Source organism: Rhinopithecus roxellana, chromosome 19 (genome assembly GCF_007565055.1).
Source record: "Rhinopithecus roxellana isolate Shanxi Qingling chromosome 19, ASM756505v1, whole genome shotgun sequence".
NCBI classification, from domain to species: Eukaryota; Metazoa; Chordata; class Mammalia; order Primates; family Cercopithecidae; genus Rhinopithecus; species Rhinopithecus roxellana.
In genome coordinates, this window is record NC_044567.1 from 3,730,233 (window position 1) to 3,742,709 (window position 12,477).

Consider the following 12,477-nt stretch of genomic DNA (forward strand, 5'->3'; position numbering starts at 1 on the left):
CAGCTCAGGAGAGCCCTCCTCCTCTCCACCCTGCTGTGATTCTGAGGCTGGAGAATGCTTTAGTTCTGAGCCCCAAGAGAGAAATGCCCCTCAAGCAGCTGGACCTGAGGCTGATTGGCAGCACTGAGCGGGGCCAGACTCACCTCTCTACCACTGTCCTCTTCCCAAGCCCACTGAGCAAGACGGGAGGCCGCCTGGCCTTCTGGCCAGTCACAGACCCTGGGCACCTGGGGCAAAACATGGAGCCCAGGAGACACGCATCTGAGAGCTGCCAAGGACACAGGCACACGGCCTGCCACGGCCAAATGGCACAGCCACGATTGTGAGCAACACATGGGGGTCTCAGCCCCACTCTGCCACTAGCTATGACTGCCACCAATCTGCTTTGCCTTTCTGGGTTTCAGTGAGCCCCTCTATAAGTAGTTACTTCTCTCACAGGGTTGTGAGGAAGAAGGAAGAAAGGGGATGTGTATTAAAGATTACATTCAGAAGACACTGTGAATAGTGCTTTGGGTTACCAGGCCACCTTACAGACAGCTTTATCCAGGTCCCATCCCACTGCAGAATGCCCTGTCCCTGTCATATCATTCCTTAAACGTATGGAGCTCCTACTCTCTACCTGGCAGCGGCAGAGTGCTAGAACTGCTCCCCAGCCGAGCTCATTCATTAATTCAACAGCTCCGTACCTGTTCCTGGGCAAGTACCAGGGATTTAGAGATGAATTAGACTCATCACCTGCCCCAAGGGCTCTGGCTAGTGGGTAGACAGATACATCACTGAGGAAGTGACACAGTAAGACAAGACGGAGCTCAGGGAAGCTTCCGGGAGCATCACTAAGTTGGGCAGAGAGGAATGAGCGGGTGAGAAGCCAGAAGTAGGTTGGTGGGGAGTTCTCAGCAAGGAGGAACTAGGGGCCGAGGGCTTGTCAGACAGCAGCAAACTATCCTTTGGCGTCCAGACAAGTCATTCTCTCCCTGAAGGGCAGCAGAGCTCCCAGGAGGGCCACAGGCCAGTGCCCCCAAGCAGACAGAACACACACACACAGCAGTACGTTACAGCTAGACACACACACACACACACACACACACACAGCAGCACCTCACAGCTAGACACACACACACATACAGCAGCAGCACCTTACAGCTCGACACACACACACAACAGCACCTCAGAGCCAGAGAGGAAACCAAGTCCGCAGGTAAAAATTATACTTTTATTTGAGTCACCAGGAGAAAGATTCACTTGTGGTTCAAGTCAAATGTTCAGAATCATAACAGGCCAGAAAGATTTGATCCCGAGCACAAGCCCACGAGGGAGGGGACCAAAACAGACCGAAATGAGACAACAACCCCATATAAAAAGATGAATGGGTGGCTTCACACACGCACATACATACACACACACACACACACACGGATGAAATGTTTGGACAGAGGCAAATTTCACGTGGTCATTTCTGTTTCTTTTTAAATACAGGTTTGTAGGGTGTTATTTTGTTTTTTCCAGCTATGAAAAAAGGCCCAAAAGTGCATGTGTGAGGGGGGAAAGGCAGAAATTAAGCAATAAAGTCATTTTCCCTGGAGGGACATGAGGGAGAAAACAGGAGGCAGTGTTGGGAAAACACACTTTGCTCACCACTGGGCTTCTTGTTATTTTTAGTATTGGTCCAAATATAACAAAAAGTTATATTCACATTCTAGCTTTGATGCCTCCTTCCTAGGATTAAATGAGCTGAAAGACCTCTGTGAACTGTAGAGAAGACCAGGGGCTCAGCCCAGCACAGCCCAGCCCCTCAGGGCTCTGTACTCTTCTAGGGATGTAATGGTTCTGTTAAGGAACAGAGACGCCCAGCAGCTTCTGGGTCACTCAGCACCAGTGTGACACTCCCTCCTCTCTGTGGGGGTGTGTAAGAAAATAGCCCCTATTTTTAGGACAGGAAGAGTAGAGGGAGGGCCTGCAGCAAGATGCCATAACTGGCTCGCCTTATCTGGGAAGGAGAATTAAGCTGAGTGACAACAGGCTGCTTCTTGCTGCTCCTCCCCTCCACTCACCACTCTCCCAAACTCAGGTCCTCTAAGGGGATGTGTCCCTAACCTTCGGTCCCCAAATCCACATTGTGCTTTGAGATCAAGAGGAAACAGAATGCACCAGCGCCACCCAAGACTCCCAAGAGATTCTCTGCCTCCCAAGCCCCCAAATCGCCCAATATAAGATATTCCACTTGCCTCCACCTAGGCTGGGGCCAGAAAGGAAAAGGGATGGGTCAGGCAGGGCCTCCTCACCCACAGTCTTTTCCTCAACCTCTCATTTGGGGCAAATATCCCCAAATCAATTAACAAGCAGTTGACAAAAACACCCACGATGACTGATTGTTGAACAGGCCAACACCTTCAGGTCCTGCCCCTCACCTGGGGGTACAAGTGTGCAAAGGGACAAGAGGCCAGCGGCGGGGGACCTGGTTGGGCTCAGGGTGAAAATGGGATGGGGACTCCCAGAGGGTGGCAAGAAAACCAGAGATGAAATCAAGTGAGGCCAGGGTTGTCACAGCCACCCGTGAGCAGAAAGCAGGAACTGGATATAGCACCATCTTTCCCTCCCCATCCCGGAGGCTGTGCTTCCAGTTTTGCAGCCCTGGGACCCTCTTTCTTGCTTCAGGGGAGCTTTATGTAAGTGATGGGGAGGTCTAGGGAAAGAGCCCACAGAGTGAGACACCCACAGGGTCACACTTCTGCCACCCTGTTCTGCAGCCCCAGACAGAGATGGGGAAAAATATGCCTGGAGTGACAGAGCCTTCCTCCACCCCTTAGCCCCAGCAGGCTGCAGACCCTGTGGCAGCCCCACCAACTCCACACCAACCTCTTACCTTCCACCCTGCACGCTGCAAAGTGCAGTTTGGTGGGCTTCCTCCACTCAGAGACGGGGAGAAGGAGCTTCATTCCAAAAAACATAAGGAACTTCTCTCCCCCAGGAGCCCTCCCCTCTCACTGTGGGTTCTGAGGAAACTCCCAGGGGAAGATGGCTCTTCCTACCCTCACATAACCCCACCCACACATAGGCCCAGAGACACCTACAGACACACCCCCTGCCCCATCTCTCACATTCACACTCACACACTTGCATGTCAGACACCTGCAGACATACATGCTCCTGCCTCCGCACACCAGGTCTTGGAGTTTTAGTGATCCTTGCTGGCTTTGTGCAGCTCCAAGTCCACTTGGCATTGGGCTGGGGAGGGGAGGCCATGGAAGGCTCTGAGACATCTTCCCATGAGGAGCAGGGAGGAGCAGCCACCTAACCCAGATCCTGGGGGCTGAGGGAGGCTGAAGACCAAAAGGCCCTGAGGCACCCTTGCCCAATACTTCGGGACCATGGCTTCCAGCCTAGGAGGCAGGCAAGGGTCCCTGGAGACTGGGGGTGGGCATGGGGAAAGGGGCTGCGGGAGAGAACTCCTTGTTCCCCTCCTTCCGGTAGCCGTCCCTAAAATTAAGAAAGGCAAGAACCTGACCCAAGCGGTGCTTCCTGGGCAGCTCTTTGCCCGCTGCAGGTATGCGTGGGCAGGAGGGCAAAATCACAGTGTGCGAAGGAACGCGTGGGGAGGGGATGAGTGCACCCCGCAGCAGGAACCCCATTCTCCTGTTGTTGCCCCTGAGGAGGGAGGTAGGGAGAGAGACCCCAGGTGGGCAGAGCCCCCTCTTTGAGAAAGAGAAGTAAAGCCCATCCCACTGGTCCCTACACAACGGCAGAGCCCCCGTCGCCATCCCAGGCACCAAGAAGTGGATCCCACTTTGGAGAATGTAGGGAGCCCCTGCCCTGGGGTCCTGGGAGTCTCAGGCTCACCCCAGCCCTGGAATGTGTGGGTATGTGAGGAGCTGGGCAGGAGGACGTGAGGGAAGAGAACAGAGGGGCAGGCGAGGCCCACAGGCCAACAGGTCTTCCATTCCAGCCCTGCCCCACGGGCCTCACCCTCCCCCAGAGAGGCCCACGCCCGTTCCATCCAGAGAGAAAACCAAGAAGTCGGTCAAGGGGTAAGCCTGCCAGAGGAGGGAGCCCGCGGAAGTGGCAGAAGAAGGCTTCAGTTGGCAAAAGAAGCTGGAAGGGGGGTAGGAATCACAAGCTGTTGCAGGTTTTAAAAAACAGAGACACTGAAGAATGGACGGGTCACGCCCAGGACGGATGCAATGCCGTGGAATGTGCTGAAGACAGATGGGGGCGCTGCAGGTTCAGATGGCCTCCACGTAGTTGGCCGGCAGCATCCCCGTGTCGCCGGTGCGCTCCACCGTCCCGTACATCCAGCCGTCGTCGATCTGCTGCACGTTGATGATGGTGTCACCGTCCTGGAAGGAGACCTCGTCCTCGTCGGCGGCGCTGTAGTCATACACCGCGCGGTACCGCTTCTGTGGGGGAAGTGTGGTCAGCCGAGGGCCCTGGATGCCGGCTCACCTGGGTCTGAGCATTTCTTTCTAACTCTCCAGGACCCTGGAGCAGAGCCTGGGGGAGGAGTGAACTCAGAAATGGAGCACCAGGCTCCGCTACAAAGATTCTTAGCTCTGTGTCTTGCTTTCTGAGAGCAATCGATCTTTCACAACCTTTGGCAGCTATTAAGGGCCAGAGGCAGAACAGGGACTGGGTCACATCAGCTCTGCCCCACCTCCCTGAACAGGACTGCAGTAAGGTCCACCAGCCATGATGACACAGGAATGTCTAAAAATATGACACGCAGGCCAGGTGCAGTGGCTCACACCTGTAATCCCAGCACTGTGGGAGGCCAAGGCAGGAGAACTGCTTGAGCCCAGAAGTTTGAAATCAGCCTGGGAAACATAGTGAGAACAACTCCCCCCCGCTTTTTTTTTTTGAGATGGAGTCTTGCTTTGTCACCCAAGCTGGAATGCAATGGCTCACTGCAACATCCACCTCCTGGGTTCAAGTGATTCTCCTGCCTCAGTCTCCCGAGTAGCTGGGACTATAGGTGTGTACCACCATGCCCAGCTAATTTTTGTACTTTTTTGTAGAGACAGGGTTTCACCATGTTGGCCACGATGGTCTCAAACTCCTGGTCTCAAGTGATCTGCCCGCCTCGGCCTCCCAAAGTGCTAGGATTACAAGCGTGAGCCCATCTCTACAAAAAATAAAAAATTAGTTAGGCTCAGTGGTATATGCCTGTAGTCTCAGCTACTCAGGAGGCTGAGGTGGGAGGATCACTTCAACCCAGGAGGCTGAGGCTGCAGTGAGCTAGCTGTGATTGCACCACTGCTGCACTCCAGCCTGGGCAGCAGAGCGTGACCCTGTCTCAAAAAAGAAAATACAAAAACAAAAACAGAAAAAACATGACCTGTATGCTATTATTTGTATGATTATAAGCACCAGTAGTTTCTTTCAGAAGCCATGATGAGTCCTGTCCAAGTTCAGGACAAAGACCTTTCCTCGGGAGAAAAGTCTTCAGGGGACGTGTCTATCAGGTTCCACCTTCCAAGCCTCAGCCAAAATCTGATGCTTAAGCCCTAGATCTAGGTAATGTCCAGTAAGGCACACAAAATCCTACAGCTTCACCTACTACCAGGATGGAGTTTTAAAAAAGAGAGAGGAGGCCGGGCACGGTGGCTCAAGCCTGTAATCCCAGCACTTTGGGAGGCCGAGACGGGCGGATCACGAGGTCAGGAGATCGAGACCATCCTGGCTAACATGGTGAAACCCTGTCTCTACTAAAAAATACAAAAAACTAGCCGGGCAAGGTGGCGGGCGCCTGTAGTCCCAGCTACTTGGAGGCTGAGGCAGGAGAATGGCATAAACCCGGTAGGCGGAGCTTGCAGTGAGCTGAGAACCGGCCACTGCACTCCAGCCCGGGCGACAGAGCGAGACTCCGTCTAAAAAAAAAAAAAAGAGAGAGAGAGAGAGAGAGAGAGAGGAAAAATAAATAAATAAATAAATCCTATAGTTATAGACAACATTCTACCTCCCCTGATCTTCACTGCCCTTGACTTGTCTCTGAGGCTCCACAGGACAGTTTGAAAACAACAGGTCTATGGGATAAGAGGTCACACCTCTCATGAAGTGACCTCAGTCTCTCTCATCACCAATTCTGCCTCTGTCTTGGTCTGAGCCGCTCCCATCCATGCCTGTATCCTGCAACAGCCTCCTGACGGTCTCCCTGCTTCCACCCTTAAACCAGCCTCTTCTCAACACAGCTGCCAGGGTGGTCTTCCAAAAACCTGTGTCGCTCTGCACAGATCACAGGTCCCAGAGGCCTTCCTGGGGCCCACAAGTCCCTGCATAATCGGAACTCTTCCCCTCTCCCACTGTAGTCAATTTGGGTTTCCTGCTGCTCCTTGAACTTTCCTAGAATATTCCCGCCTCAGCACCCTCGCGCTTGCTGTCCTCGTTGCACGGCTCACTCTTTCCTTTATTGAGGACTTTGCTGAAATGTCACGTCTTTTTTTTTTTTTTTTTCCCAGCCAGAGTTTCATTCTTGTTGCCCAGGCTGGAGTGTAAATGGCATGATCTCTGCTCACTGCAATCTCCACCTCCCAGGTTCAAGCAATTCTCCTGCCTCAGCCTCCCAAGTAGCTGGGATTACAGGCATGCACCACCATGCCCGGCTAATTTTATATTTTCAGTAGAGACAGGGTTTCACCATGTTGGCCTGGCTGGTTTCAAACTCCTGACTCAGGTGATCCGCCCACTTTGGCCTCCCAAAGTGCTGGGATTACAGGCGTGAGCCACTGCATCCGGCCAAATGTCTTTTTTCTTTGGAGATGGAGTCTTGCTCTATCGCCCAGGCTGGAGTGCAGTGGTGCGATCTCGGCTCACTGTAACCTCTGCCTCTCCGGTTCAAGCAATGCTACTGCCTCAGTCTCCAGAGTAACTGGGATTACAGATTACAGGTACACGCCACCACACCTGGCTAATTTTTGTATTTTTGGTAGACAGGAGGTTTCACCATGTTGGCCAGGCTGATCTCAAACTCCTGCCCTCAAGTGATCTGCCCGCCTTGGCCTCCCAAAGTGCTGGGATTACAAGTGTGAGCCACCGCACCTGGCCAAATGTCTTAATCTGGCTGCTTTCTATCCATCCCTCACCCTGCTGTCTTTCTCTTCACAGCATGTCACCGCTGACCTTACGTTATATACCTATTTTCTTTTTTTTTTCTTTTTTCAGACGGAGTCTTGCTCTGCCGCCCAGGCTGGAGTACAGTGGCCGGATCTCAGCTCACTGCAAGCTCCACCTCCCGGGTTCACGCCATTCTCCTGCCTCAGCCTCCCGAGTAGCTGGGACTACAGGCGCCTGCTACCTCGCCCGGCTAGTTTTTTTTTGTATTTTTAGTAGAGACAGGGTTTCACCGTGTTAGCCAGGATGGTCTCGATCTCCTGACCTCGTGATCCGCCCGCCTCGGCCTCCCAAAGTGCTGGGATTACAGGCTTGAGCCACCGCGCCCGGCCTATATACCTATTTTCTTACTGCTTTCTTGTTTGTCCCCCTGACTGGAATGTAAGCCCCCAGAGGGCAGGAGGTGGCTTTATATTCAGAGATGGACCCCACACATCCAGGACAGACCCATTAAGGAGGGAAGGACTGGCTGGGCTGCCAGGAACCTTATCCTTCAGACTAACTCTTGTGCCAGTGCCGCGGGCAGTCCTAACATACCTTTGTTTGTGTGGCCAGAGCATCAGGCTCCAGCCTGCCATTATCTCAGGCGATTTTATCTCTCTAGTATCTGTTCTGCTCCTATGTGAGCTACTTTGAATTCCCAGGCACCCAGCCTGGAGGCGCTGAGCCTGCCAGGAACTTGGTCAGGGTGGCTCAGCGGCACCCATGGGTGGAGTGAGTGGCAGGACTTACAGATCATTCACTTGCTCTAGGCCTGGCACACAGTAGTTGAACCACAGGGATGCTGCCAGGTCCCCAGCCCAGCAGGGGATACAGAGAAGGTGACCAATACAAAGAGTTCTTTTTAGTTGGAAAAAGTGCTCTGAAGGCAGCCAGTGGGGTTGAGTGATGCAAAGCATCAGGGTGGTGCGCTTTGCACGGCATGGCTGGGGAGGCCCCTCAGAGGCAGGGGCAGCCTGAGAGCTGAAGGATTTGGGGACCATCCTCATGACACGAGAAGAGCAGCGCCCAGGGCTGGAAGGCCCCACACAGAAAGGTGCCTTGTGTGTTCCCAGGTAGCTGGGGTAAGGAAACCCCGCCCAAAGCAGGGTGATTGACCTGCCCATGGTACACCAGGGGTGGAATGCAGGGCCCCAGTCCCAGCCAGCCTCTGCCCACTACACCAACCAATTTCCTCTCTGCTCATAAGGCTGAGATCCTTATCATCACACACAACAGTGTGGGTGCAAAGGTCAGAAGAATCCACCAGCTGTGTCCAAGCCTTCCCTGAGGACCCCCTGCCTCTGGCCTCTCCCCTCCGGCCAGCGTTACTCACCCCGCCACCACCTGGGGCACTGCGCTGTATGGAGACTGGGGCTGCAGGCTCCTTGTAGCCACCATAGGACTGGGCCACCGGCTGCTGCTGGGGCTGCTGGTAAACTGGAAGATGGGAGGAGACAGGGCTCGAAAACCGTCCTGCCAAACCCAGCCCCTCCCAGAGCTCCCGAGAAGCCCATACCATGCACTTCGACCCCATCCCCAACCCGGCTCAAGCCCCACGGCTCAAAGGCTGATGTCCACGTGTGCACATCTGCCTGTGTGGTGTATCCCACAGCAGGGGCTCTGAGCCCCATGACCTGGGGGCCTCTCCTTTCAATCCTCTTGGCACAGTACAGGCCAGACCCTGGTGCTCACGCCCTCATCCTGGATGAGAATGGGACTTGGGGGCTTGGGAAGCAGTCCTTTCCACGCCTGCATGCATGCATGCATGTGTGTATGTGCGCGTGTGTGTCTGTCTCTCGCCGGCTTCCTCCCCACCCCAGCTGGCCCGGCCTCAGGTCCTCTGTCCCCTCTTGCACACGAGAGGCTGAATTGCCTGTTGATTAAGAGCAAGGCTCCAGAAGGTGTATCTGTCTGTCTGTCTTCTCTCTGGCTTCCTCCCCATCCCACTGGCCTCGCCTTACGTGGTCTGCACCAACAGGCCCTGCGCTCACCCGGGGCACTGGTCGGGATGTGGTGAGGCTGCTGCTGCTCCGGGGGCCGCCGGTAGCTGCTGCTTTCCTGGGAATCCCGGCGCTCTGGCTCCATGCCCTCGCCCCCGCTAGGGCCCATGCGGCTCTTCTCAAACTCCTCATGGTATTTTATCTGAAAGGTCAGAAGGCACTGGGTAAAGGATCCCACCACAAACCACCCAGTTCCTTCCCGTGACCCTCAAGATCCCAGGATGGGAGAGACTCCCCAAGAGCTTTGGCCAGAGAAAGCCAGGTCTTGCTCTGGAAGCACCAGCTGTGTGCCCTTGGACAAGCTACCTAACCTTGCCAAGTCTCAGTTTTCACCTCTGCAAAATGGGACACCAGTATCTCCCTCAGGCGTTGCTGGAAAATGCAATGAAATGACCGACGTAAAAGCACCATGAGAACTAAAGGAACTAAAGAATCAGATCAAAGTTTGTGGTCTCTTTTCTTTTTTTTTGAGATGGAGTTTTGCTCTGTCGCCCAGGCTAGAGTGCAATGGCGCAATCTCGGCTCACCGCAACCTCCACCTCCAGGGTTCAAGCGATTCTCCTGCCTCAGCCTCCCAAGTAGCTGGGATTATAGGCGCCTGCCACTACACCCAGCTAATTTTTTGTATTCTTAGTAGAGACAGGGTTTCATCACATTGACCAGGCTGGTCTCAAACTCCTGACCTCAGGTGATCCACCCGCCTCGGCCTCTCAAACTGCAAGGATTGCAGGCATGAGCCACCGCGACCGGCCAAGTGGTCACTTTTATATGCCTGCGGCAGAGGCGGGGGCTGCTCTGTTTCCGCCCCGATCAACAGTAACAACAGCAGCAGCGGTTTACTGAGTTCTTACTGTGCCAGGGTCGTGCTAGGCATTTTATGTCACAGGCTCATGTGAGCTCATCAGCGCCCCTGAGGGGTAGATTGCAGACCCCATGTAACAGGCAAGAAGGAAACGAAGGGATGGATAAGTGAAGTGAGTGGCCCAAGATCACAGATTCCAGAGCCTTGCTCCTTATCAACAGGTTATTCCGCCTCTTGTGTGCAAGATGTCGCGGGTGCTACAGTCTAGGATGATGCTCTGCTGAGAACCCCAGCCTTTAGGGACAAAAACTGCCAGACCCTCCCTGAGGGCGGGACATTGTCTTGGAGATGGGCTCCTTCTCAGGTCAGGTTCCAAAAATGGGTAGAGAGGCCCAAAGAAGTCATATCCCTCAGGAACACCCCACTAAGCAGGCATGTGAGGCTCCAAGCCCTCAAGTCGGTGTCTTGCCCCCACAGTGCACTACTGGCTACAGAGACCCCCACCTTGACCACCACCACCCAGGAGTCTTGAGTGGGAACTCGTGTTGTTTGAGGGCTGTGACTGTGCCTGCCTGGGGCTGGCTGCATTAGTCATCAAGGTCAGGAGGGCAGGGGAGGCAGGTGCTCACCAAGCCAAGTCGGGGAGGGGAGGGAAGCTGCACTCTGCCCAGACCCCTTGGGTGCTGTGGCGGAGGACTTGGCCAGTTTGGGGGAACCAGAGAGCCTGCTACCTCCATCAGAGACCTAAGCGGCGTCAGCCAGAGGAAGCCCCACCCCCACTACCAGAAAGAAACCTCAGGGTCAACTGGCCCATTTGTGTCCAGAGCCTCAGCCCCAGCTCAATCCTCTTAGCCAACTGAGTCAGAAAGAAACGGTCATTTATCCACCTTGTCGTCTTCAGGCTGAGTCCCATGGTGGGACCAGAACACCAGCCTCAGTGTTCCCTGCTAGATTCGGATTCTGATCGGCCCCAGGCTTCCTCCATCTCCCAACCCCCATGGCACCTTCTCTGGACACCAGTCTTTCCTCCTCTCAGGTCTGAAAACTGTCCAGATGGCCTTCTGGGGCTGCCCCAGACTCCCAAAGACAGGCCTGCCAAGGTCTCCTGGATCTCAGCCTAAGAGCCAGACCCTGGAGAATCATGAGTGACTCCCCACGCTTGCAGCACCCTGACCCTGTGGCAAACAGATCCCGCGGCACCCTGGCCCAGCGGCACCCTGGCCCTGTGGCACCCTGGCCCTGTGGCAATCTGACCCTGTGGCACCCTTGCTCCCACTCTCCTTCCTCCAGCCACTCCATGAGGCATAAGGCCCATACCGTCACACCTCACATGCCTGGATCCAGCTGCTCTAGCCCCACCTGGCCTAGCCCAGACCCGGCCCCCGGGCTCATATGGGACAGGGGAAAAGTCAAGACCCCTATTCCCAGGCAACCGTGTATCAGGTGGGTTTTGAGGCCTGTATTGCATGCACCTGCAGCAAAAATACACCACAAGAAAAGCGGGTGATAAGGCAAGCGCGGTGGCTCACACCTATAATCCCAGAACTTTGGGAGGCCAAGGTGGGTGGGTCACTTGAGGTCAGGAGTTCAAGACCAGCCTGGCCACCATGGTGAAACCTGTCTCTACTAAAAATACAAAAATTAGCTGGGTGTGGTGACAGGCGCCTGTAATCCCAGCTACTCGGGAGGCTGAGGCAAAAGGATAGCTTGAACCCAGGAGGCAGAGGTTGCAGTGAGCCAAGATCACACCACTGTACTCCAGCCTGGGTGACGGAGTGAGACTCCACGACTCTGTCTCAAAATTAAAAAAAAAAAAAAAAAAAAGATGAGTCACAGAGCCTCACATACATATCTCATTGCCTCAAACGGGAAAAGACCTCCAGGTGGGCCTATTCATGGGGGAGGGAGCCAGCCCTGGCCAGAATGACCACGCCCAACCCCACCAGGAAGGGCACCAGGGCACTCCCAGACACGGGGCCCATGCCCTGCACTCAGATCCCTAAGACAAGGCCAGAAGTGACTCTCCCAGCCCACTCCCTCAGCAGCACCCTGTCCGCTGGTTGGGGGTGGTGGGGGAAGACAAGGGAAGGGGATACCAGTCAGCAGCCCTAGTTGATACACTTCATGCATATCAGCTCACTGAATCCTCCCCACAAGCCTCTGAGGCAGTCAGTGTCATATCCCAATATCCAGAGAGGCTAAGGGACCTGCCCAAGGTCATCCAGGCATATGGTGGTAGGGAGGGAAGGGATTAAGGTCAACCTGAAGGCAGCCCACCCTCGCCACTCAAGGGCGGTCCAGCCTTCTCTCATCCTTCAAGGTCCATCTCGGCACCTCATCCTCGGGACGCTGGCCCTGGCTCCAGGCTGAACCCAGGGCTTCCACAGCACCCGGGACTGGGCTGTGCTGTCGGCGGGTGGTGTCCCCCCTCAACTGGATGGAAGCTCCTGGAAGGTAGTGAAGGAGCCAGTTATTCTGGTGCCAGGGCCTCCCACAGCACTGCACACCCTAGGCCTCGGGACTGGCTTAAGAGAACAGACCAAGATCCTGGAGACCCTTGAGCTTTGCTTCTTAAAATGTGGTCTCCAGGCC

At 54.8% G+C, this 12,477-nt stretch overlaps 1 protein-coding gene across 2 annotated transcripts in view; it reads right to left on the reverse strand.

Annotated features, from left to right (window-relative positions):
* Positions 1-1,191: 1,191 nt before the first annotated feature.
* LASP1 (LIM and SH3 protein 1) overlaps positions 1,192-12,477 on the reverse strand; it is a 53,374-nt gene continuing 42,088 nt past the window's right edge. For both annotated transcript variants that reach the window (XM_010379331.2, XM_010379332.2), the window contains 3 exons: positions 9,075-9,225; positions 8,417-8,520; positions 1,192-4,394 (listed from right to left, as the gene is read on the reverse strand). In XM_010379331.2, the coding sequence (XP_010377633.1) occupies positions 4,221-4,394; positions 8,417-8,520; positions 9,075-9,225 (429 nt within the window). In that variant the 3' untranslated portion in view covers positions 1,192-4,220. The remainder of the gene's footprint in view (positions 4,395-8,416; positions 8,521-9,074; positions 9,226-12,477) is intronic.